Source organism: Myotis nattereri (genome assembly GCF_964212035.1).
Source record: "Myotis nattereri genome assembly, chromosome: 1".
NCBI lineage: Eukaryota > Metazoa > Chordata > Mammalia > Chiroptera > Vespertilionidae > Myotis > Myotis nattereri.
Window position 1 is genome coordinate 150,914,733 of NC_138075.1, and position 27,068 is coordinate 150,941,800.

General features: G+C 47.6%; 2 protein-coding genes across 3 annotated transcripts in view; both read right to left on the minus strand.

The window, feature by feature from the left end:
- The window catches only part of ADARB2 (adenosine deaminase RNA specific B2 (inactive)), a gene marked incomplete at its 3' end in the record, with an annotated part of 435,311 nt that overhangs the window by 135,352 nt on the left and 272,891 nt on the right, over window positions 1–27,068 (minus strand). For both annotated transcript variants that reach the window (XM_081098354.1, XM_081098353.1), the window contains exon 2: window positions 6,083–6,169. In XM_081098354.1, the coding sequence (XP_080954480.1) occupies window positions 6,083–6,169 (87 nt within the window). The remainder of the gene's footprint in view (window positions 1–6,082; window positions 6,170–27,068) is intronic.
- LOC308524223 (RNA polymerase II elongation factor ELL-like) lies at window positions 15,533–17,471 on the minus strand. The gene is given in 4 exon segments (XM_081098441.1): window positions 15,533–15,809; window positions 15,815–15,849; window positions 15,852–17,364; window positions 17,367–17,471. Coding segments are annotated over 4 exon segments (1,812 nt in total). The 5' UTR covers window positions 17,469–17,471; the 3' UTR covers window positions 15,533–15,647.

Consider the following 27,068-nt stretch of genomic DNA (forward strand, 5'->3'; position numbering starts at 1 on the left):
GCGGTGTTACCCGCTGGGCTTTGCAAGTGAGCAGATTGGGGGCCCAGCTCCCTCCAGCACAGCCCACATGCTGGTTCCGCTGGGGTGCTGAGCCCGAACCAGGCAGAGGGGGGCCGGGGCCACTCCACTGGCCCTAGGGAAAGCCCTCTCCATCCTTCCTGTAGGTGTGACCTTGGACAAGTCTCTCAAACTACCCACACTCCATTTTCTTAAGATGGAACATGTGGGTTTTAATAACGCTTGACTTACAGGATTATTATGAAGTTGAACTGAAGGAACACGTATAATAGGCTCAGGAAAAACCCTGACACATCAGAAAATAGTGTTGTTCCCCCTTATTGGTGGGGGGTACATTCCAAGACCCTCAGTGGCTACCTGAAAGCTCAGATAGCACAAACCCTATATCTATACCATGTTCTTTCCTATACATACCTACCTATGACAAAGCTTAATTTACAAATGAGGCACAGTAAGAGATTAACAATAACAATAAGAGAACAATTATAATAATTTACTGTAATGAACATTAGGTGGATGTGTCTCTCTCTTTCTCTCTGATAACCTATCTGATAAGTGACTAATGGGCATTTTGGGGAGAAAGGGTAGAATTTTATATATCATGGCTGTGGTTAAACATTTATTTTCCAGGTGAAATACATCTTTCAGAACGAAGTTCAATGACTGGGCTGCATTTGCTGGGGCGAGGTCCCGGCTGCCGTCTCACTGTGTTATCACCGCTCGGAATGCAGGCGCCCGTGTGAGGTGCCAGCATCTGCCTCCACCACGTCCCTGTCTGGTCAAAATGCAGCTGGTGTTTGCAGTAGTTGAGTTGTTGGGAACTTTTCTTCACGCTGCCTCACTAATAATGACACTACTGTGTCTGCAGGTCAGAGGGCAACGTCCGCTCCACCCATCCTACCCAGACCAGGCAGTGACAGGAACAATGGGGGCCTTCTCTCCATTTGTGCAGGAAGAAGGTCTTTGTGCTTCAGGGTAAGAAAGTGGGGAGGCTGTGGCGGCCAGTTCAGCGGGCCTGGTGACTCGCAATATGGATTGCAAGGTCCTGGCTGTGTGGTCATACACTGGCCAGTCACTGATGCTCTCGGATCAGGCTCTGCAGCAGGACAGCACGGCCTCCTTCCAAGACCTGTCCTGCTGCCTGGGAGCTGAGCTGCCGGCATCTCATGGTGGCGGGGCTGCCCTCCCTCAGACCCATGCAAAGGGCATGGACTGTGCAGGCCTGTGGCCCTGCCCGGATCCTTGTCTCAGCCCTCCTCAGGTGACACCTCTGGTCGGTGTTAGGGGCAGAGGCGATGGGGCAGGGCCAGCAACCACTCTCCTCAGTGTCCGAAGTAGAAAGCTTTCAGGGTTCCCAGAGTAGGCGTGGGCTGAAACATGGCATTATCTGGCTGACTGTGAGTCAGAACCCAGCCTGCTGATGGCTGGCTGCCAGGTGGGCTCACCAGCAATGGCCCCTCTCAGGCCGAGTCTCTGTCTGGTTATGGATCCCCGACCCCCGCTCAGCCCTGGATGTTGGAGATCAGCCTGAGGGAAGGAGCAGAGGTGAGCGCCGGAGCCACGGGAGGGAGATGGTCCTCAATCGTGGAACTTCATCCTAAACCAACCCAGACACACCCGTTACCTAGTTTGTAGATACAAACAAGAGACTTCAAAGCAAGGACACACTTGCCTCTACCACCCACCTTTCCTCCCTGCATATGTGTGTGTACACACATGCACACACAGTGAACATCCATTATACACACCATACTACACATACATCACACACACCACATACACCACACACAACACACATATAGACACACATTACATACACCATGCATACTACATGCACACGCACTTTGCACCCACATTATATACAACACACACAGACACACATAATATACATACCACACACACTATACAAACTTTGCACATACATCATACCTATGAACACACACACCATACACATCACATTTATTATATACCATGAGCAAATTACACACACAAAACACAGAACATACACCACATACACATCACACATACACCATGCACACCGCACATACTTTACACACACACACACACACACACACACACACTCTTTAGGGGAGGTGCACTCTTTCTCTTTCACCACGCAGTGGCATTTGGGCAGTAAGTTGAGGAGCTGCATGGGTAATAGTAGCGAGAAATGTTGAGTAAGACAAACGCATTCACTTGGAGGTGTATCTTTGAACAGTGTATGAAAATAGGGTTTTCTAAGTATATTAACAGCACATATTACAAAGGGGATGACTATTCCACTGATAGAAAATAAGACTCTCCAAGCATTTCAAAGGCATTTTAACATGTAATAAATAAAATTCACTTTTTAAAAAATTAATAAATCTTTATTGTTCAGATTATTACAGATGTTCCTCTTTTTCCCCCTATAGCTCCCCTCCACCTGGTTCCCACTCCACCCCATGCCCTTACCCCCTGCCACTGTCCTCATTCATAGGTGTAAAATTTTTGTCCAGTCTCTTCCCGCACCCCCCACACCTCCTTCCCCCCAAGAATTGTCAGTCCACTCCCTTTCTATGCCCCTGCTTCTATTATATTCACGAGTTTATTCTGACTTAATTTTTAGGTTCACTTGTTGATAGATATTTATTTGTTGTCACTTTGTTGTTCATAATTTTTATCTTTACCTTTTTCTTCTTCTTCCTCTTCTTAAAGAATATCCTTCAGCATTTCATATAATCCTGGTTTGGTGGTGATGAACTCCTTTAGCTTTTTCTTGTCTGTGAAGCTCTTTATCTGACCTTCAATTCTACATGATAGCTTTGCTGGGTAGAGTAATCTTGGTTGTAGGTTCTTGCTATTCATCACTTTGAATATTTCTTGCCACTCCCTTCTGGGCTGCATGGTTTCTGTTGAGAAATCAGCTGACAGTCATATGGGTACACCCTTGTAGGTAACTGTTTTTCTCTTGCTGCTTTTAAGATTCTCTCTTTGTCTTTAGCCCTTGGCATTTTAATTATGATGTGTCTTGGTGTGGTCCTCTTTGGATTCCTTTTGTTTGGGGTTCTCTGTGCTTCCTGGACTTGTAAGTCTATTTCTTTCATCAGGTAGGGGAAGTTTTCTGTCATGATTTCTTCTAAGAGGCTTTTAGTATCTTGTTCTCCCTCTTCTTCTGGCACCCCTATAATTTGGATGTTGGTACGTTTGAAGTTGTCCCAGAGGCTCCTTACACTATCTTCATATTTTTGGATTCTTTTTTCGTTTTGCTTTTCCAGATGGGTGTTTTTTGCTTCTTCGTATTTCAAATCTTTGACTTGATTCTTGGGATCCTCTAGTCTGCTGTTGGATCTCTGTATATTATTTTTAATTTCAGTCAGTGTATGTTTAATTTCTGACTAGTCCTTTTCCATTTTTTTGACATTCTCATTAAGATCCTTGAAGGTCTCACTAAGTTCCTCAGAGATTCGTAGAAGATTCTTGAGTAACCTTATAACTGTGGTTTTGAACTCTATGTCCTCCATTAGTTTGCTTTCCTCCATTTCTTTCATTTGTGACATGTTTCTTTGTCTCTGCATTTTTGGCTGACTGTGAGGACCCACTGTGTCTACAGTGGAAGAACTTCTGTGCTGGAGACACCCTTATGGGGTAAGACTTGCTTCAGTGGGGCTTTGGTGCTCACTGAGTCTGCTTCTTGAGTGTGTCCCTTATGGATGTGAGGAGTTGAAATCTGGTATTGGACCAGGGGTACCCTGGCTCCTGGATCTCCAAGTCAACCACTGTGTGAGTCCACCCAGCAGGAGCTACAGCGATATCAGCAGATTTCTTCTCTTTGTTTGGGGTTTGGAAGTTTTGGAGCTCTCTGACCCAGCTGCAGTTTGTTAGGTTAGGCTGCAAAAGGGCAGGCGGTTCCTTTGCCCTGCTTGGGTGGGGATGTAAATTGAGTGGGGCGGGGTCTCAGAGAATCACCAGGGCGGAGAAAACAACAGTGGTTGTCATCAGCCTCTCCCCGATTCGGAGAGTTTCCCGCGACTTCGCGTCTCTGCATCCCTAGTCCCTCTGCATCCCCAAGTCCCGCGCCCCCACAGCAACAATGATCCCTATGAGCAGCTCTGTGAGAAAGCCACCCTCGCTTTCTGACCCGCTGCAAGACAGTCCAGTTTCTCCCTGTAGGAGTCTGGGACCCCAGAGTTTCCCCGTAAATGAGTTCAGTGCATTTGAGAGCTTGTATCCCCTTCCAATTGAAAAAAACCGCGCACCCAGGTGCAGCCACCTTGCGCACGCCTTTATACCTCTGTTCTTGGTGCCTCTGCACCTACTACCCGGTCTCAATGAACTTTTTTCTTTCCTTCTAGTTGTAGGAAAGTTCTAGTTGTAGAACTTCCACTTGGCCAGCTTTCCCGTGGTTCTGGATGATAGCTGCTTTGTCTTATAGTTGTAGTTTTAATGTTGTTGTGGGGGGCAGCACGTACAAGTTTATACCTTATGCTGCCATCTTGGTTCTCTCTAATATTCACTCTTATCTGTAAGTTTTTACCTACTAGTCAGTGAGCTGAATTAGGAAAAAATAGACTTAATTACTGGTACTAACCAACCTGGATAGAGCATTTATATGTCCCAGGTCCTTGTCTAAAACATCTTCATGTGCTATCTTATTTTATTCTGATCTCAATTCCATGTTACTGTCCCTGTCTTAGGAACGAGTCTCTGAGAGTCTGAGCAGTGATATTCATAGCAGGGCTAATGACCATAGAGCACAGGGCTAGTGACATGGAGATGGCACCAGAGGTGTGCCCACTGGGCTTCTGATTTCAGAACTATTCTGGCATCACAAGTCATTAGCCTGGGAGCCGTTGGAAGGGGAGAGGCTAACAGCTAGGGCTTCCACAGCTCAGTGGGAAAGACATGGAAACAGTAAGATTTTATTCCTCCTGCTAGCAATACGTTGACGACATTCTAGGAGTTTTCCAGTCATGAGAGACAGAAACAATTGTTTGTTCACATTCCACTGTGACCTAGGTGTTCGCTGAGGAAGGAGCCCTGAACAGATAGCCAGGACACCTGTGTTCTGTTTCCTACGTGACTTTCTCTGCATCCTCCACACCTTTCCTTCCTTATCTAGAAAACAAAGGACTAAAACTAGAGCATCTCTAGGGTTTGCTCTGGTTTGACACCCAGTGATTCTTCGCCTTTGCTTCAGTGGGATAACCCAGGGCAATCACCTCATTTTCAGTCTTGTTGATAGTTATGTTTGTGGGAAGGGGCTATTTATGCAGATGTGTCGTGCTTCTTAAGAGCTGATGGCAAATGGACAACATTCCCGTGCATTCCCACCCCCACTGCTGCTGCTTGGTCAGGTCAATGATCCTAGTGACCGCCAGTAATTCCCATCCCAGGACAGCAAGCACGCTCCCACCTCTTTCTGGCTGAGAAGGTGACCCTTCTGTTAGGTAATGTTGAAATGTAATAGGTGTTCATATGGCTTTGAATGTTCACCCCCTTGTTTAAATGCCTGACAATATGCTACACACCAGAGGCGAGTATAATGCATGCCAGTCATACCCAGACCCTCCCACCCCAGTCCCTGGGCTCTGCCTCCTCAGTAGCCTGCGCAGGGACACTGCTGAGGTCCCCGCCCCCAAGCCAGCGTTTCGGTCCCCGCACCACACTGTGGGTGTCTCTCCAGTTTCACGTGCCAGAGATGTTTCAACAGGCAGGCACCCAGCCAGCTCTTCCCATGTTAAATAATTGTATGAACTGTGTTCAAAGAGACTATGTTCTGTTTTCTTTCTTCTTCTTTTTTTTGAAGGAAAAACACAGGAAAGAGAGGAAGGACGGCCTAAGATAACTAAAAAAAAAAAAAGTGTATACACACACCAAACCCCTGGAGTTCTCAATCATACAACTAGTATTTCCCCACCCCCCAGGTGAGGGTAGGACTCCAGGTGGGGACAGGAAGAAAACCTCCTGTTCTGGGAAACCCAGATAGTACCCCTCTGTCCCTCCCTGCCCCCACATCACCCCGAGATCCCAGTTTTGGGGACATCAGGCTGGGAACCCCCTTGTCAGGGACGGGGTTGCTTACTTAGATTGTCGTCATCCTCCGTGTTAGTGGCCCCGGGGCTCAAGTGCTTGAAGGGAGCGATGAAGGCTGACAACATGCTCACTTTGTCTGGGAAGAAAAGAACAGAAATGCTCTTTTGACATCGAGTTTCAGAAAAACTCAGTGCTTTCATATGCTCTTATTACTGAGGGTTTGGACAAGGGAGGTTGAAAGGTCGTTTTGGTTTCAGCCACTTCATTCTGGTTCAGTCTTTTATTGGATTTCTGACAGCATTTTATCAAATTCCCCTCTCCATTCAATTTTAAACGTTATGATTTCTATCTTTTTTCTTTTCTTATTTTTGGCATCTCCCCTCCTTTTGTTCCATGTCCCTCAAAACTCGAAGTAATCGTCTCCAGGGCAACAGCCTTGCAGGAGCTTAGAGGATGCTGGGTGGGGCAGGGTCTGCTAGACTGAGGTCATTTCACAGAGAGTGGCTAAAGCAAGTGAAGGAATTCCACAATGAAAAGAGCATCTGTGCAAAAAAAGCCAACACTATTTCCCACCATTAGTGAACTTGCTTTGTGGGCTTGACATGCATGAAAATAATGGACTCAAAGCTGTAAAATATACTTAGTGTGCATTTGAGAAGTAGAATTTCGGGGAGGAAGAGGAAGGGAGAGGAGAGATGGCAGGTGGAGGAGGAAGTAGTGTGGAGTCCCTGCCTGGAGGAGGTTTTCCTGGGAGGGGCACCGTGTCACTACAGCAGTGGAAGGAATCCCCGGATATGCCCTCTGCCTGCAGCCCCGGTGGTGGGTGAGCCGAGCAAGACTGGGCAGGCATCCTGGGCACCGGACACCCCTGAGTACCGCCGGCGGGAAGATGGACCCAAGTGGGAAGTACCACCCGTGATCAATGAGAGATGTCCCTTCCACGGTCTCAGCAATTTCTCTCTTCAGCTGAGAGATGGAGGAATTGCAGGTTGCATGTACAATTGGGAGACACAAAGAAATGACTAATAAAGGGAGCCAAAAGGAAAGCTCCTGCTTTTAGGGGTTCCACCGACTAGATTTAACCAGAGGAGGTGGGAGCACTTGTCCATAAGCAGAATCGATGGCCCTGCAGAGGAGTCCTCTGCTGTTCTCAGATTCCTGTCTCTTGCGTCCTCTTACCCCCCCCCCCCCAAGTCTGTATGATTCATTATATCCCATAGGCATCTTGACCGCATTATTAAAAATATGAGAGCTGGAAACGCCACCGCTGCTCAGCCGTTGTGTTACATTGTTGTGAAAGAGTCATCCCTGCTCCCCCTGTGGTTAGGTTATCCAGGGCCCGGGTGCCAGGGGTGTGGTTACTTTGCCCTGCGGGACACTTTCTGTCTCCTCCTGTATATGAGGGCAGCGTGTTGAGCAAGGTCACTATTTGCCTCTGGCTGCCTTTGTCTGCCTCTGTGGTCAGAAAGGACTGTTGACAGCACTCCCATTTCAGCACACGTCTGAATGGGATGTCCCAGGACCCCGGTGACTGGCGGTTTTATATGCAGCTGGCCTGAGGCGTCCAGACCCAGGCCTGGATCCCGCTCTTTTTCTTTCCATTATGAGCCTGTTTTCTCTTTAGCCAAGCTTCCCAGAGGCCAGGGGAGTTCACATTGAAATTCATTCTGAAGCCTGTTAACAGCTGTTGTTTCCAGTAGGGACGGGTAACAATATAACGTTCACTCAAAGAGAACAATAAATAACTCAAATACAAAATGCCTGCTCCTTCTTCATTCCCTGAACAAGAAGAATAAGCCAGGGAGTACTGGCTCTCCCCGAGCCTGCACGGCCCAAGCTAATTTACTACCAGGGAATGAAATCTCTTGCTTGAGTTATAATTTCATTAAGGCAGCCCAATAATATTACACAAAGAGTGTGAAGCTCAAATGATTTAGTCTGGAGCATCTCAAAATGAAATTACAATTTTCTAATAAAGCAGGCTACCAGCCCAACACCCACAAAAACACACTAAGCCATTTCGGAGCTCACCTGAGCAAAATGTGAGATGTTTAAAGATTGTTTTAGATCCATCAAAGTTCTCGCTTTTTAGGGTTGCCAGATTTCTCAAATAAAAATGCAAGACAACTAGTTAAAAATGAGTTTTAGATAAGCAATATGCTTTTTTTTTTAGCATATACATCTCTCATATTGGGACATATTATCAAAAATGTATTATTTATCTGAAATTTAGATTTAAAGTAAAGGACTTGAGCAGACATTTCTCTAAAGAAGATATACAAATGGCCAATAAGCACACGAAAAGATGCTTAGCATCAATAGTCATTGGGAAAATGCAAACCAAAACTACCATGAGATGCCACCTTATACCCATTAGGATGGCTATTATCAATAAGATAATGCATAACAAGGGTTGGAGAGGATGTGAAGTTGAAATCCTTGTGCACTCCTGATGGGACTGTAAAATGGTTCAGCCACTATGTAACCAGCAGTCCCACTTCTGACTATATACCCCAAAGAAGTGAAAGCAGAGATTACAAGAGACATCTGCACCCTAATTTTCATAGCAGCAATATTCACCAAAAGGTGGAAGCAGCCCAAGTGTCCATCAATGGAAGAATAGATAACAAGATGTGGTGTAAATACACACAATGGAATATTATTCAGCCTTGAAGAGGAAGGAAATTCTGTAATATGTTACAACATGGACGGACTTTGAGGACATTATGCTGTATGAAATAAGCCAGACACAAAAAGGCAAATACTGTATGATCTCACTCATATAAGGTCCCTACCTCAATCAAACTTATAGAGACAGAAAATAGAATGGTGGGTTCCAGGGACTGGGAGATGGGGGATGACTCAGTTTACCCACAATGATAACTTGAGAAATTGTGAAAAGGTCAAATTTTTGGAGCCTATGTTGTGAAAGCAATTGCTTTCACAAACTGTTTTGTTTATAAACAATTGATCAAATAATTATTACCAAGGAAGATGAAAATGTGAACAACTCCTCTGGTGTATGAACACACCACACGTCAGTTATCCAGAAAATCTATTCATGTGAAATAGCATGTTTGTTAGAAATTTTAACAAAAACTGTAATTTAAGAGCATATCTGTGATTACCCAAAGGAGTTGAAAACTTATGTCCACACACAAAACCCTGCACACTGATGTTTACGGCAGCTTCATTCATAATTGCCAGAACTCAGAGCAGCCAAGATGAGTTTCAGTAGGTGAATGGATATATGAACTAAAACAAAACCAAAACTAAAACACACTAATTGCTAAAATGCCCAAGGATTTGGTCTTATACTCTGCCTCCTGAAAAGCACTAAATATTTCTGGAATAGTTTATTTGAGAAAATTATATACATTGAGCATTTTCGTTCTGTCCTCATTTTAACAACCGAAAGTAAGGTTTTTGTCCCACGTCTGGCGTTTGTAGGCCACACGCATCCCACACCTAGCGCAGTTCAGCTGTCTTGAACAGTTACATAACTCGAAAAAAAGGAGGCAGTTGGAAGCCACAGAACTCCGTTGGTACCTTTGGGCTACAAACCTCAGCCTCTTTTATAAGTCCCCCCCATCTGTTTTCTTTTTGCCAAATGCATTCTGACAGATGGCCTCCCTCAAGCTGACCCACTTTCTTTAAAAACTGTACAATCTAATCAAACTCAGGTATGTGTGTTACCAAATGCAGCTTCTACCCAAACAGAAATGCAAGTCAGTTTGAATATGAAAATAATTAATGTCCACGCAGGCAGAAGAAAGAACGAATGTTTCTGAGTAAAGGTAAAGAATGTTTCTCACAGATTTTCAGGAACACGTTTCAAAACACTGTTCTCAAGCTGCCATTCTATGAGCAACACAAGGGTTGTTCAGTGGAAAAAAGATTCTGGCTCTGCCCTGAGCTTCATAACATGAGAGGGTTCGATTTTCACAGGAAAGCAAGGATCTCTCCTGGCAGTTTCCAGATAGATAAAAATCATGAATTTGGTCTTGAAAGGATCTAAGCAAACAGGCAGCCATCCATCCCATAGTATGTTTCTCACGCATTGTTAAAGGCTGAAATATATTCTCCTCCAGCATTCATGTTGAAGCTCTGAGCTCCAGGACCTCAGAATGAAAACTGAATTTGAAGATGGGTCTTTAAAGAGGTCTTTAAGGTGAATCCTAAGATCTTGGGATTAGTATCCTTATAAGAATCAGAGATCAGAATGCAGACATGCACAGAGAGATGAACATGTGTAGGACCCAGAGAGAAGAAGGGCTACATGCCAAGGAGAGAGGCCTTAGAAGGAACCAGCCGTGCCCACACCTTGGTCTCAGACTTCAAGCCTGTGAGATAATAAATGTTTGTCTTTAAGCCGTCCAGCCTGTGGTACTTTTCATGGTAGCCAGAGCAGACTAATATATTTAATCAACAAATATTTACTGAATGCAAATAATTCAAAGTCTGAGACTAAGAAGAACCAATGCAGAGAGTCAGAATCTGGCCATGGGGACCTCATGTCAGGGAGGCATCTTTCAGGAGGAGACTGGTTAGCTGAGACCTAATAGCTAATAATATTGTCTACCATTGATTAAGCACAGAGACAATCTTTGAACTACATGGTCTGGCTCCAGAGACAAGTATACTTCCACTGATAGGACAAGTATGGGTCCACCAAGTTAAGGGAGGGGAGTTCACTCCAGGAAGAAGGCTCTGAGTAGTTCCCCAGGACCTAGTTAAGCTTCTGAAACTTGACAACACTGTCTGAGTGGCTCCCCAATTACCCTGGACATAAAACCTGAGACAGTAATATAGGACTTGATTCTAAATTGAGGACCTCAGGGGACAAGCACATAAAACTCTGGGTTGTGAGAAATGAGCTGGAGGGAGGGTGGGGGTCAGAGTGGGGAAGAGATTGAGATAGAGGAAAGAGAGAAAATCTCATTCAAGATCAGTCTGAAACCCAGACATGGGTCCTCAGAATCATCCCACACTTGTCCTATGGGATAACCAACACTTGAACATATGCTACTGTTACTGAGGGGACATAATGGCCAGTTAGAACCTGCGGGTGGTCATACTGCAACCTTGGCCAACTAAACAGATATTCTTTCCTCCTATTTTCCTCTCCCCTGATGGGCTTTGAATTGGCTGTGACATGGTACATTCCAACCTGGACTGGACTGAATTTCACAGATTGAAAATGATTAGAAAGTCATGGGCTCTGCCTGAGGTTCATTGAGGGAGAGTAAAAGGGGGAAGGAACAGAGTGTGGTTAAAAGGAGCAAAATGGAAAAGACACACTAATTGTTCCAGATTTCTACTCCAATATGGAAACTTCAGGAAGAACCAGCGAGTCTGCTCTGTGAGGACCCACATGCTGCCTTGCTGCCTGGAGAGAGGTCTTTTTTATTCTGTAAAGATCCAAAGAAAGTCAGGGAACATAGAACTTGTAAATTTCTCTGTAAAGTTCCTCAATTCTGTAGGAAGCAGTCCCCATATGAAGGCTGCTTAACCTCCTGGCAGTTCTGAGATCTACTAACCACATGAGAAAATATGACTTCTAATTCACAGGAATTAGAAGCATGGCTCTCAATGAGTTGTCTGGCAAAATTAGGGGTCTCTTATGGAATCCCTGCTTTTGTCACAGTTTAATTTCGAAGGCATGTTGTTCTCCTAGATTGCTTCCCCACAAAGTCACAGCATTAAGACATTTCCATACCATCGTGGGGCACATCGCAGGGCAGGTTTTTGACCGAGCTCTCGTAGACCACATTGGCTTGACTGTGTATGCCACAGCCCAGCGAAACTTGATTTATTTTTGGAAGGTGAGGGGAAAAAAAACAAGCTCACACCAGATTGTACTGTATGTTCTCCTGACGTGAATGGGGGGCACACACACAGATGGTCTGTCAAATGATTGACAGAGCAAGGTGACTCTTCGCAAGAGAGTGTATTTAAATACAAATATATCTAAAGATGTGTTCAGACTTCGCTTAGAGAGACTCATAGCCTTCCAAATCATCTGCCAAGGCACTCAGTGGCTTTGCAAAGTCTAAGTGTTTTTCATTTAATGCTCCATTGGGGAGTGGATGCATGGTGAAGTGGATGACAGTCGCTGAGTTGGTTCAGCATCCTCCATGAACTTTGAGGTTTGAGGGTTACTTTAAGTTCTGTCGCTTTACTGCAAGGACAATAAGTCATGCTGGACAGCTAGTGGTTTCAGACCTATTGGCCATCTAGCCTGGGCATGGTTGTACACTGCCTTCTCTGCTTGGGGCAGCAGAAGGTCCACCCCAGTGACAGATAATGTGGTGAGGTGAGAAGGTCAGGGTTCAGCAGTCACACTATTTGAGGCCATCAGACTCTGAGACCAGACAAAAAAGAAAAAAAGCCTACAGCTTCTTTAAAAAGATTTTCCTTCTGCTGTGACCAGTGGAGTTGAGGTCCACTGGAGTCACTCCTTCAGCAGACCCCTCATGCTCCACATGCAAATGTGTGACTGGGTGGCAATTTGTTTTTGATAGTAACTGAATTCTAGAATTTTCTGGGCAGTTAAGAAAGTGGCAAAAATTAGAAGTGCATTTCTCAAATTGGGAAAATAGATGTGTTCTTGCTTTATTTAACTCATTTTCCACACGCCAGCCCTCACACACTGAAATGACCACACACTCGCCCTCATGTTACTCGCTTCCTAGATATGGCCCCTGCCCTAATTTGGAAGGAGCACTGCATCTGTTGTCAGAATTCCCCACAGCTCTGGGACCTTCTCGTTTTCGGTTGGTAGTTATTGTTTCTCATTGGGGACAAGGTTGAGGTCAGCTCTAAATGGTCTGAGACTAAAAGAACAACTTGACTGTGTCTGTCTTTGACCCTGTGAGTAGTTGTTCCTATTGTGAGACTGTTTGTGGGGGTTGAGAGAGTCTTTGGTTAGAGAGAGCAGGTGGCCAAGGGCTCTAGTGATGGATTAAATCACAGGAAATTTGTGCCAAGTTGAAGAGCCTTGTTGCTCACCTGGCTCGAGGACCAACAAGTCTATGAGAAAGTCTCCAAGACGTGCTCGGGCTGTGATTCTGGTCAGGAGTTCTATTTCAGTGGTTCTCAACCTTCCTAATGCCGCAACCCTTTAATACAGCTCCTTGTGTTGTGGTGACCCCCAGTTTCATTGTTACAAATTAAACATAATTAAAGCATAGTGATTAAGCACAAAAACAATATGTAATTATATATGTGTTTTCCGATGGTCTTAGGCGACCCCTGTGAAAGGGTCGTTCGACCCCCAGGTTGAGAACCGCTGTATTAGATAATCAGCTCAAAGCTGGAAAACCCCACAAAATAAACACTTAACCCCACACACCTACATAGGTCCTCTGAGGACTATAATTATTGAACCATAGAGATAATGAGAAATGTAATTCTCCACATAATAAGTGCTAATCCTATACTGGTTTTGAATTTCTTGTCCCTATAGACATGTTTTCTCCCAAAGCCCTTCTTCAATATCATTGGTTCTTTATAAGTCCTGCGGCCTCCTCGCTTAGCATCCTTTTGCCTCCCTGCTCCCTTTTCTTTGGAGATGTACTAAATCCAAATACTCTTATTTTGCAATTTTACATCCTATTTCTATTTTATAAAGATCGCCCTAATTCATTTCTTCTGGCCAGTTCTTTTGGACACTTCCTATCTTTCTTGTGCTAGAAGCTTCAACCTTAAATCATTACTCCTGTATGAGTGTCTGATCACTCACTCCAGCTCAGCAGGTTCTTAGAGCACTGTCATGTATTTGTGATGGTCAATTTTATGTGTCAGCTTGATGGGACTATGGGATGCCCAGGTATTTGATTTAACATTATTTCTGGTTGTGTCTGTGTGAGTGTTTCTGGAAGAGAGCAGCATTTAAATTGGTAAACTGAGTAAAGCAGATGGCCCTTGCCAATGTGGGTGGGCCTCATCTAATTGTTGAGAGCCCGAATAGAATATAAGATGGAGGAAAGAAAGATTCTCACTCAGCCTGGCTGTTGGACTGGGATGTCCATCTTCCTTTGTCCTCCTGGTTCTCGGGTCTTCAGACCCAGACTAGAGTCTTGGAATCCACACCATTGTCTCCCCTTGGTTTCCAGATCTTCCAATTATTGCACCTGGGTCTCTACTATGCTTTCCTGGGTCTTAGCTTGCAGATGGCAGATGGCAGATTGTGGGTCTTCTCAATTTCCACAATCAAGTGAGTCAATCCCTTATAACCTCTCTCTCTTATTCTATTGGTTCTGTTTTTCTGAACCAATATTCCTGAGATAGGGTTTTTTATACACAAGCTATCACAGCATTCTAGTAGAAGAACCCAGGTGTCAACCATAGATGTTGCCTCCTCTTCAAAACCCATCCCCTCCCTCCCCACCCCCACTCCTCAAGCCACAGTAGTTCAGTCCTGGAACTGGGTGTGTACTCTAGAGAGTGCTATTCACTGTCCTGGATGGTGGCCAGGGTGGGTGGTATGTTTAAGTTTTCTTTAATGTGAACAATGTCTTTTTCGATTGTACGGGTGCGTGTCCTCGTTTGAGTGAGGAGTTTGGGCATAGTGAGGGCGAGGCTGTTGTGAGCAGCATCTCCATAGCTTTGCTGCCGCTCTTCCTTATCCAGATACTCTGTGCCAGGCTGCCCAGTGTGCCCTGGCCAGCCCAGTTTGTCCCTGTAAATCTGGTGTAATGATGAGTAGGAGTGTCCCAGTTTGGACGGTGAAGCATAAGGCCATCCTACTTACTAACAAAGGTCTTCTTTGGAGGTAGGTAGCCTGAAGGCAACTGGACGCCTGAATCTCTAACTCCCTTGCAATTTGAAATCCAAATTCCTCACTTCCTCCAAGATATTGTACTGGATTGCTTTAGAAGCAGTGGTTCTCAACCTTCCTAATGCCATGACCCTTTAATACAGTTCCTCATGTTGTGGTGACCCCCAATTTCATTGTTACAAATCGAACATAATTAAAGCATAGTGATTAATCACAAAAACAATATGTAGTTATATATGTATTTTCCGAATGGTCTTAGGCGACCCCTGTGAAAGGGTCGTTCGACCCCCAAAGGGGTCGCGACCCACAGGTTGAGAACCACTGCTTTAGAGGCATTTCTGAGTCCATTCGCTCAAAACTGAATGGGTATCTCCTGTCAAGAACTAACCTGCCCAGTGTTTCTCTGATCCATTTAATGCCATCCACACAGGGGGCTGAATTGAAACCCTTGAGTCATTCTGACTCACCTGTTTTCCTCTTGCCATAAGTGAAGTGGGTCTCCAGAGTGTTCTGTTGGGGTCCAGCCCCAGCATGTCCAAGGGTTCCCCAAGGTGTGGACGGAGTCGGCGAAGAATGAATGACATGGAGGCAGCGCTCAGGTGATCATCATAGTCAGGTTCTCTCTAGCCAGGTTCTGTAGCTAGGATCTCCAGCCAGGTTCTCTCTTTTCTTTCTTTTTTTTTTTTTTAACGTGTCTTCCTCATGTTTATTTTGTTAAATAAAAATTTCCCGCTTTTTTTTAGCTCTCCCCACCCCCAAAGCCCCAGCTCCCTTGCCAACCAGAAGGGTCAATCCAGGGAGGGCAAGCTCCTGCCTTATGGCTGGGGCTAGGCTAGGGCCAAGGCTGCAGCTGCCGTTGGTCATACTCAGCAATGAGCCTCTTGATGTGGGCCAGCTTGCTGTGCAGGTACTCCCACCGGTGCTTCTCCTGGCTGTAGTTGGTACTGGTTTTTTTGATTTTGCGATATTCCTGTAAAATCTGCCCATGAGTAGTCTGTACTCCTCGGAGCCCTGGGAGAGCTGCAGGAGCTGGGCTCAATGCAGACGTGCAGGTCTCGGTACTCACTGTACTGGGCGTTGAAGTCATTCTTGTAGCTCTGGCGCTGCTCTGAGGAGGAGATAGTGGCATATTTTAGAAAGTAGTCTGGTGTCTCTGAGGTTGATGTGGGGATGCTTGAGCCGTTGCAGGTCCCATTTAAACCCAGGTTGACTGGCAGGGCTCCAAGGGAGCCAGACACAAGTTCTGGCGGCCTGGCTCGATGCCTGTCCCCAGCTGCCCTATCCTTGTCCTTGTGCTTGTTGGACTTCTTGGACTTGCCGCGAGACGAGCCACTGTGGGGCCTGCTGGGCTGGGCACAGTCCTTCAGCAGGGGAAGGCTAAGGCAGGAAGTTTGGGCTGGTGTGGCCATTTCCCAGTGATCACAGTCCCGGCCACTGTGGCCCAGGTCAATGCTGACATCAGCCAGAGCGTCATGTGCCCTCGGAGGATCCAGCCGTGGGGGTAGGTGGGCATCAGCGCCCGCCAGTGGGCCAAGGGTGGGCAGTAGGGCCTCCTGGCCATGGGGCACATTCAATTTCCCATTGGCGGCGGACTGAGCTCTCTGGATGAAGTGCGATATCCTTCGTTTCTTGGCCCGGGGGTCAATGAAAACAGGAGGCTGAGGACGTTTCTGGGGGGGTGAGACTGAGCTCCCACGCTCTCTTGGAGGGCTGGCGGCAGCATGGTCTCCAGGGAGGCCACCTGCACTCTGTGGCTGGCACAGCTTTCTGATAAGCATGTGCTTTAGCAGCTGCTGGTCCCCCTCTGAGTAGCCAGGCCAGTCCTTTTGCACATCCTTGTACACACAGTCCTTCAGTGTGCAAGTACCATCCTTGGTATTCATGTTGGCCACCTGTTGGAGGAGGCTGGCCAGTGTGTCCTTGTCTGCCTGCGCCAGGCCATCCTTCTGTAGCTGCAGCAACAGTTCAGCCTTCCGGTAGGGCCTCAGTGCCAGAAGATGTAGCACCCAGTCACGGAAAGGCCTCTGAGATACCCCAATGCCCCCGCTAACACCTCTTTTCTTGAGGACATTTGCCAGGTTGATGGGGGTCACCCACTTCTGGGAGGGCACAGTAATCGTCACCGGTGGGGCTGGTTTCCTAAACTGAACCTTCTTGCCCAGGTAGTGGCCTCCGGGCTTGATGACGATGGCACCCCTACTCCATGTCTCCTCCTCGGGTTGTGCCATGCTCTGCCGTGCCTTCTGGTAAGAGTCGTTGGTGGCACACACTGTGATTTTGTCCTGGATGCTACCCAGGCAGTCCAGGCGTACATTCCCATAGCTGGAGAAGTACTGCTGGATGCAGTCAAAACTGCCCTGGGGGCTGTCACGGCCGATGTTGGAGAGGTAGAAGGAGAAGATCCGAGCCTCTGAGGGGCAGTCCGGCTGGGGGATGGAGATGTGCCCTTGGCTTCCTTGAAATCGAATTGATGGTCTCAGTGAAACAGAATCCTGGCTGGCGCGGTAGGTCTCAAAGGCTCTCAGGGCACTGTCGGTGAGCTTCACGTGTGAATGCTGTCTCCATGGCACACGTGAAACATGGACACCTTGCTGCTATTGCTCACCCGCCCAAACGACAGCCTGTAGCTCTGATCCTCCTTCAGTGCCGTCATCTTGCGACCATCCAGGTTCTGGACCGGCTTCCGGCAGTACTCATCCTCATCTGCGTCATACATTGTGGCAAATTGTTGGGGTCCAGCCCCAGCAGGTCCAGGGGTCCCCAAAGGTGTGGACAGAGTCGGCGAAGAAGGAATGACACAGAGACAGAGTTCAGTTGATCAGCAGCCTAGCCAGGTTCTCTAGTCAGGTTCTGTCCAGGATCTCCAGCCAGGTTCTGTTCTTTATTGTCTTGTTACGTCTGTATTTATACCAGTTGATTTTAATCCTGTCAATTTCTATTCCAAAGGTTAGGGTGTTTCTTATCTCCATTCCAGGGAGTAAAGATTATGTAGCTTAAGCATGATTGTTCGTAGTTAAAGTGATTAACTACCCTCCTGGCACTTAGTTAAGGGGTTTTATTCCCTCCCTAACTTCAGGGAAAAATCCTTACCTGGGGAAATAACCTTTCTCGGAGAGGTGACCTTGGTTAAAACACATAGCGTCAAGAAGGTGAGCAAACATATTAAGAACAGTATGCCATATACGCCAGGTCCTTTGAAACATATGCTGTGCAGATGTTTCTTCCCTGCAGTGACTGTGTCAAGCAGCAAGGATGGACCAACTTCCGGCAGTGTTCCTCCTGCCATTTCCTACTTCCTCACCTTGCTCTTTCCACAGCTGCTCTCATATGGGTTCTGTAATAATCTCTTATCTATTATATATCATCATCATCATCATCATCATCATCATCGTCATTGTCATCGTCATCATCACAGGGCTCTGTGAGAATTAAATGTGATGGGGAAGTGACACAGTATGTGCCTGACATGTGACACATACTCGGTACAGTGAGCAGTGATTGATGATCATGATGACTAACCTCCCACATCTCATAGGATATAATCATTCTCTTCAACTTGTGAGGTTTGCAGTGATGTTTATGTCCTCTAGCATTTCTGAGGGCCATTGGATCTACTAGTAGTGCTGCCTTTATTTTATTTTCTAACATTGCTTTTATTGGTTAAGGTATTGACTTGAGCTCATTTGACAACTAGAAGTAATATATTATAGAGCCTTCGGCAGGTTACCCTGTACCCCGCTGACTTTGTCTAGGCCCATTGTCAGCACTAATGTGTTCTTCAATAGCGTATAAAATTTGCTAATTTCTCATCTCTTATGTGAATTAGATGCCCTATAACAAAAATAGAACACTCGGCACATAAGTCATTGTTTAGAGAGCAGATCAAAGTGTTAGCCTCTGAACTGGCAAGTCTGAATTATTTCCCTTTAGAATGGAACTCCTGGCTAAAGTGTGAAAATAATATTCATTATTGTTAAGCTCCCTAACAGACTGGTTTATTCATGCAGCCCATCTCAAAGATAATGTTGCTAGATTATCTTCCCAGAGGCTGACCTAAGGCTGACCATAAGATTAACAACCCTCTGTTGTTTCCATGCATGTGATGGTCTATGATAGTCATATGTGGTGGCTTCACACGTGTTGGCAAACACAAGGTCCTCCAGAATGTTGAGAAGACCCCCTCACTCCTGGCCCCCAATCCATGTTGGCCTCTGTGCCACGCTGGTGCATATCCATCATGTCAAGTATGCTCCCTGGTCAGTTTTGGCTACTGGGACCCAGAGTGGAAACAGCCTGTCATTCATTCATTCCATCATTTGTTTATTCAACAAAGATGCATGAGCACTTATTGTGCCCCAGGACCCAGCACAGAAGAACCTAGAACTGCCTGTTCTTGCCCTCTTTTCTGCACAGCCTGTATCATCATTTTCAGTGAAATGTGTCAGACTTGTCTGACTGTCCACCTCTCCTGACAGACTTTACATGTACAGGGTGTTCTGTCCACTTTCACTGTTGCTGCCGTATCCCCAGTGTCTGCAACACTGCCTGGCACATGGTTGGTGCTCAAAAATGTTTTCTGAATGACTGAATGAATGCCACTGGAAACATTTCACCTTGAATCAAGCAAATTGGTTTCTGGGTCTCTTCCGTCTCATGTGTTAAACACTCCGCCTCTTTGTGCTGACTGTGTCTCCCAGTAGGATGAGCAGTCTCCTCCCTCCCCTGCAGAGCGGACTAGAGTCCCCTCCATGAGTCTCCCAGCCTCATGTGCCAGGCTAACCTTCCTTGCTTTCCCTAAAACCCTTCAGAACCCAGTTCTGGAATGCAGGTAAAACAACCACAAAACATATTCACTTGCCATTTCTTTCCTTGGAGCATTTGAAACAGAATATGGAACGATCAATTAATACGAGTAAATGAAGTTTTCATGGTGGACTTTCAGGCGCTGGGATAGTGGGGGAGAGGTTTCGCACCTTGCTGTGATCCTCAAGCCTTGCCTGCACATGGCCTGGGAGCTGGTCTGTGTCCTAGTTTATACGAAAGCCCATGTCTACACCAGGGGAAGAAACACGTTCTCCCCTGCGTCAGCAGCAGAGCCTGCACGAGTCTTGCTCCCAGAAAAGCAGGCTGCTATCTACGGGGACTCAATGGGGAGCAAGTTACTGCAGAACCAGGGACAGTCTGCTAGCTAAGCCGGGAATGCCCGCCGAGCACAATTTCCCCGGAAAATCTTCCCTCAGACCCCAGTGCAGATTTAGCACTCAGCACAGGCCCGAGACTGTTCCCCAAATAAATAAATGAAACATGCGAGACACAGGAAAAATGATTCAAATGAATTCAGAAGGTCCGCAGTCATTGGTTTCAGGTGACTGTTTTGCTGGAGGTGGCCGCCAGTCAGCAAACACGACAAAAAGTCCCAACCTCCTGAACGCAGTCTCAGAGTCCCTTCACCAGGTGTGAGTGTCCGCGTCTTCTAAGGGTTCAGAGGATGCTGGTTGCCGTTGAGGAGCAGAAGGGGGCTACTGGGAGAGCTCCGTCTGTGCTCAGACGGCTCCTTCACCCTTAGAATCGGAAGAGAGGGGACACTGGCCTCCCTTTTGCTAAGACGCCACCACCTGAGGGTGCAGAAGACCTGCCATTTGCAGATGGGACCATGTCACAGGCGGAGGGCATCAGTGAATGGGATTTGGACAGAACGTGGGTCAGCCACGTCCTTTCCCTTCACTCCCAGTGTTCACCGCGACGCAGCATGTCCCTTCTCTCTGATGAACTCTGGTCAAGGAGCGGCACCTCACCCCGCCTCACAGAAGGGGGTTGCCACCTCGCTGCTGTGTGGATGGATAAGCCGTGCCCCAGGATTGACTGTAAATCAGCTTTCACGTGTTCGAAGGTTTTGTGACGTTGTTTGGAGGTGCACCAGCCTGAACACTGTCACTGAGAAAACTGGGGAAATGACTCACCAGATAAGACCCATCCCTGTCATGTAATCAGGACCGAACGTGATGATAAAATAAAAAACAAAGAGAGAAGCAGGTGGGTGTCTGCCCTTAGGGAGCACCATATGAAGAGGGGGTGCACCCTCGAAGGCAGCTGCGTTTGTGCCCAGGAACTGACGACGTGCGGGTAGAGTGGCCATGGTCACGGCACACGGAAAGGCCAGCACCACAGCGCCTTCCGCCTCTGGTTCTGTTGGCTCTGAAGGATGGGGAAGAGTAAGAGCAGCGAACCTAGCCGGTTTGGAAAGAGGGGAAAACGAATGGAAAAGAGTGCGTGTGGCATGTGCCAGGCAGAGGTGACCGCTGCCAGAGATGCGGGACGTGGGCGCAGATCAGCCCGGCAGGAACTCGGGCTGGTGAGACAGGGATGACGGCGAGACTGGGATGGAGAGACGGGAGGCCCCTAGGCAGACCCTGTAGACTTCTCCATTGGAGGGGACGACAGCGAGGCTGGCCCCAGTTCCCAGTATCAGCGGGCGTTTGAGCAGTCCTGCCTCGGAGGCCGGTCAGGTGCCTTCAGAATGAAAGGCGGTTTACAGGGCGAAACACACAGCCTTGTAAAATGTGAGGCTCTTATTACTTCTCCTGAACAGGAGAGTGAGTAGAAAGCAGTGGTGGATGGATTTTTCTGTACGACCGGCAACTGTTCTCTATTAGATTCCCTGAAAATCAATCTGCAACCTAGTTCAGCCTGGTAAAATTAGATCTAAAACTATTTAATTTTGTTTCAAGAGTGTTTTCCCCATCTGATGCCCAGCCTGAGGACACACAGTGATAAAACACCCTGAGTTATTACCGGCCCGCACACCGCACCTCTGTCTGGGAGAGACGCACACAGTGCTGTGAGTTTTCTCCGTGGCCTGGCGCCCGGGATTAAATGGAAGCCTTCCTCAGCACCGAAAGGCCCATTTTTTATGCTCCTTTGCATTCCACATGGATTGGTAATAAGATGTGGCAAATGGATGGTTTTAATTTGCCAGAGGATGCATTTTGTTTTTGGAGTCAGACCCTCTAAAATGAACGCTCTAGAGACTAACTAGTTGGGGGATGGGTGGTTGGGGTAGCGGAGGAGCGGGAGTGTGGGAGGGAGGGCCCAGTCTGGTCTGGCCTGGGATGATGCTTAAAAACAGGAGTGTCGGCCAGGAGGTTGCGAGTTCGATTCCTTGTCTGGGCACATGCCCGGGTTGTGGGCTCGATCTCCAGTAGGAGCTGTGCGGGAGGCAGATGATCAATGATTCTCTCTCATCATTGATGTTTCTCTCTCTCCCTCTCCCTTCCTCTCTGAATCAGTAAAAATATATTTAAAAAAACAGGAGTAAGGGTGATTTCAGATCATCACTTCTGCAATGGAAAGCTTCTACATTTGGGGCTCTGACAATAATTGAATGATTGGTGAGCTCCAGGAACACCTGGCAGGCACCAACCGTAACCACAGCACCTTTCTCTCCCGATGGTAATGTTAGAATTAACCTCGCACTCTGCTAGGATCCTAGGCCCTGCTGGAGACCGCCCGTGTCTCACAGACAGAGTGTCTACCAGCCCTGACCGTGGCCAGGCCAGCAGCATCCTCCCACTTCAAAGGCAGGGAGAGGCCCCGGAAGGGAGGTGACTGACATGTGGTTGGAGGGGGGCAGCCAGGGGAGGGTCCTTGGTTCTCCAGTTTTCAACTTTTCAGCAAGGTAATCATTCAGAAAGAGTATGAGCTGTAATGAGAAAGGGCACCAAGCCCCATGGGTACCAGGAGGGTTTGGGGCCTCGCTCTAACTGGTGGGACTGTGGGAGGCCAAACCTCACCACCGAGGGCCTGTAATATGTGACATGCTCATATAACTTGAAATTCTCCAGGATTCAGTGAGAAAACAGCCTCTCTCATGACCTTGGCGCATGCTTGTCACAGAGTGCTGCCAGATGGGTGGTGGCAGGCCTCGCCCCGTGTCCTGGGCACCGCCCTGCGGGAATGTCCCAAGTCCGGCAGTGGAGACACTCCCGTGCATCTGAGCTTAGCATGAGGGGCAGTGGATGGAGCCTAAATAACTTTGTATTTGGTACTAAAAGGGGAGTACATGTGCAGATGGTATGGTCAGGGGGTCTCAAGTCTTAATTGTGAGTGGCTCATTCACCAACAGCCACTCCATGTGTATTTGTGGAGAGCCTACTACGTGCCTGGTGCTGCTCTGTATGCTTGGCAGGGGTTTGGGGGGCAGCAGAACACAGAACAGAGGATGTTCCTTCTCTCCAGAACAGACACTTTAGTCTGTTTAAGGTTGGGACATGCTTCCCCTAGCAGCCATGCAATGCAGATTTGGGCACAAGGGCTAGCACCCACACAAACCTGAAAATGATTCTACTATTGTTGTGTGTTTTGCATTAACCATTAGGTATAAACTGTATTCATCGTATATAGAAATCTGCGGAAACAGGCTAACACAGAGGAAAAGGCTCACATTTAAGAATCACCATATGGGCTCCCACTTCCGGGGGCTATGCTGTCTTTTCATTCAGCACCTATTTCCTTTCAGCCAGCAGAACCTCCATGTCCTTGGGGACACACATTTCTGACTCTTGGTTTACTGGTTGGGTGAGACCGACCCCCTCTCAGCTCCAAGGGGGCCCTGATGGCCTGATCAGCACAACCTCTCCCTCCTGGCCAGAACAGACCACCGGGTTTGTTGAGCCCAGTGCAAAATGAAAAGGTGGGGTTCCTTGTTCAAAAATCATTAAGAGTTTCAAGAGGGCAGCAGCAGAGCATTAAGCCAAGAGCAGGCTTTTCTAAGTGGGGGTGCAGCGTGACAAGGGGCCCATGCCCGTGAGGCCATGCTCCTCGCCTGGGGGCTGTTTTACGTGTGGGCACCTGGCTCCATTCAGGCCGATGAGCGTGGGACCCAAGATTTATTTTGCTGATGGGCAAAAGCAGCCCCTTCTTCACTGAATTTGGGAGTGAGGTTGTGAGTCTGGAGCTGATGCCCCATAGCTGTGGGAGAGCCTGGGACCTTCAGGCCACTGTGCCTGGCTCACGTGAAACAAAGGGGCTTAGGCCAGAGAAAGGCTGTTGGTGGGGGGTGGGGCTCTGCCTTCAGCCTGCACACACTCACCAGTCCCATGAGCCACCACCCGTGTTTGACACCAGCAACCAGGATATCCCCTCACAGAAGCCCTTGTTACTAAAACGTTCACACTTTTTTTATGGGCTTCATTTCCCTCATTTGTAAAATGGGAATTAACTGTCTCCCTGAGTCACTTAATGTCCAAAGGACAAGTAGATACAAAAGGATGAACTTGCTAACAGGTCAGTTGGTGAGAAAGGACCGTGTCCTGACTACTGCCCCACCTGAGAAAGTCTGTTTGGTTCATCATCTGACCTGTGCTGGATGAAGGCTGGAACCTCAAATGAAGATGTAGGAATCATTGCTTAGTCTGGCTACTATCCTGGAAATTGCCATGTGATTTTTAAAAGATCTTTTATTCCTGCAGCCAGTAGGGGCCATGATCTTCCAATCCTGCCTTTATTTGTGGATTATTCATGCCGGAATGAATAGACCTATGCGGCCACTTGGGCCAAGCTGGAATGAGAAGCCGGTTTGAGAAGCTCAGAGTATCACAAGAACGCAAGGGCTTCACAGCAGCCGCGTCTGGAGATGGTGGAGGCGTTCACAGAGTTGTGACAGAGCCGCTCCACAAGCCATGGGCGCATTTCCTCTCGCTTTATTTTCCTCCCTACGTGCTTTTCCTTTTCATGCAGTATTATGTGCCTCCCCTGGCTCCTCAGCACCGTACACACACCTTTGACAGGGCGGGTGTCATATTGTCTGCATCACAAGGATGGCCCTGTCTCCCCTCTCCTCCCCCCTACCCCAGTCCCTGACACACTGGTAGGTGGCGCACACGGTGCCTTGGGTGTGTTTGTAGAGCTGCTGTCACAGTGATGTCAGTCAAAGACGGTGATGACTCAGGTGTCGGGGTGCTGGCCACCCCTGGGGCTCACAGAAATCCGGAGGCCTCATCCTCTTTTCCAAGCTTGGAAGCTGGAGGCCTACCAGGATGAGAACTACCTTCCAGCCAACGGGCTCAGGCTCTATCAGTGTCTTCTTTTTAGAAAAGGTAAGTTTTAATTTTGATTTTAGAGAGGGAGGTAGGGGGAGAGGGAGAGAGAGGGAGAGAGAGAGAGAGAGAGAGAGAGAGAGAGAGAGAGAGAGAGAGAGAGATGTGAGGGAGAAACATCCACTGGTTGTCTCCTGTACATGCCCCAACCAGAAGGAACCCACAACCTAGGTATGTGCCCTGACTGGGAATTGAACTGATGACCTTCTGGTGCACAGGATGGTGCTCCAACCAACTGAGCCACACAACACAGGGCACCATCAGTGTCTTCTTGACGACAGGTCTAGAGGGCCCTATGTTTTATTTAATTAAAACATAAGTGTTTTGGTCCAAAGAGAGGATGAACAAGAGGAAGGTCCTTTCCTTGACAGGAACAGAGTGTTGCCTGGAGCTGCCTTGGAGCGTGGCTGTGCAGAAAGCCGCCGCCCGGGGAGGGTTGTATTAAAACTTGAAAGATTCGCACGGAGAGAGCGCAGCTGAAGAGCCTTCCCGGGGCCTGTCAAGGTTCTGGGGACGCGTTTCTGAGTGTGTCTGGTGGGCCCTGCCTCACTGTGATGCGCATCAGGAGTGATAATGGGGGCTGTGGGTCTGGGTCCCAGGGCAGGGAGCTGTCTTCCCTGGAGTGTCAAGACGGTGAGCAACTCTGCAAAGACCAAGCTGCTCATTTGCTGGGTGTCATTGCCTTGCTGGCCTTTCTCAGTGTCCCCGGTGCATGGTGCGCCAGGGTGGGAGCGGCCACGGAGAGCGCCATGTGGTGGGGTGGTGGGGACCCATGTATGTTTCAGAGAGCTGACTCCTCTTTTGCCACCTGTGCTGATGGTGAAAGCACATCACTGTACCCCCTTCCCATGGCCACAGTGCTCAGGGGCACACTCTCTTGGCCTCACTGTGAGTTACTAACGCTACGCAGAGCCCAGCACCTGGCTCCGGTCACTGAGAGAGCCTCTCATCATTTCAGGGGAATCCATGCTCCCCAAGGGGTGCTGAGCAGACCCCCAAAGGCAACGTGGTGACAGCTGTGAGATGTGAGATGGAACAAAATGTAGTTAGGACCATGGCCCCCATCACCAAGGAAGAAGTGGATTAATCCCCCAGAGCAGATATTTCTTAGTGGTTCTTTTTGTTTAAATCATTTAAGAATATGTGACTTGTTTAAGCAGCAAAGCCCTACCTCCCTTTTAGCCCAAATTAAATTAAATCTCAGGCAGAAGCATCATACACTGCATTTCTGGTGTTGGAGCCCAGCAGGGGATGCTGAGCTCCACCCGCCTCTCCTGAATCTCTCTCCTTTTTTAAAAAAATATATTTTATTGATTTTTTCTTACAGAGAGGAAGGGAGAGGAACACCTGCAGAGGGCACCCCCTACTGCAGATGTGCCCATAACCAAGGTACATGCCTTTAACCGGAATCGAACCTGGGACCTTTCAGTCCGCAGGCTGACGCTCTATCCACTGAGCCAAACCGGTTAGGGCTCTCCTGCATCTCTTGAAGAATGCCTCCCCCCTGCCCCCAGCTGTGGCTCAGAGCCCTTGGGGTGACATAGTGTAGTTAGTAGCTGATGAGAGAGAGCACATTTCATGGTGCTCCATGTCTGTGACAGGCACAGTGCTCATCAGCGCCAATATTTATTGCATATTGACTATGTCTCACAAAAAAGGTATAAAGCATCGATTTTCATGTATACCTCAACCAATAATCCTGACAACTTTATGAGTTAGGTGCTATTATTAATTACTATTGATCCTTACCCAAGGGAATGCTTTTTTATTGGTTTTAGAGAGAGGAAGAGAGAGAGAGAGAGAGAGAGAGAGAGAGAGAGAGAGAGAGAGAGAGAGAAACATTGATTAGTTGCCTCCTGCACATGCCCTGACCTGGGATCAAACCCATAACCTAGGTATGTGCCCTGACTGGGAATCAAACCCATCACCTTTTACTGTATGGGGCAATGTTCCAACCAACTAAGACACCGGCCAGGGCAGCCACTATTATAATCTTCCTTTTCATTAATAAGAAAGCTGAGGGGTGGAGGGATTAGCAATTTGCTGACACCCAGCCTCCACAGAGATCTCCACTAACGAGACTCCATGAGCCGAAGTATTTCGGGCAAATGTACCATCACACCCACATGTTCACAATGAATATTAGCCTCTGAGAAGCC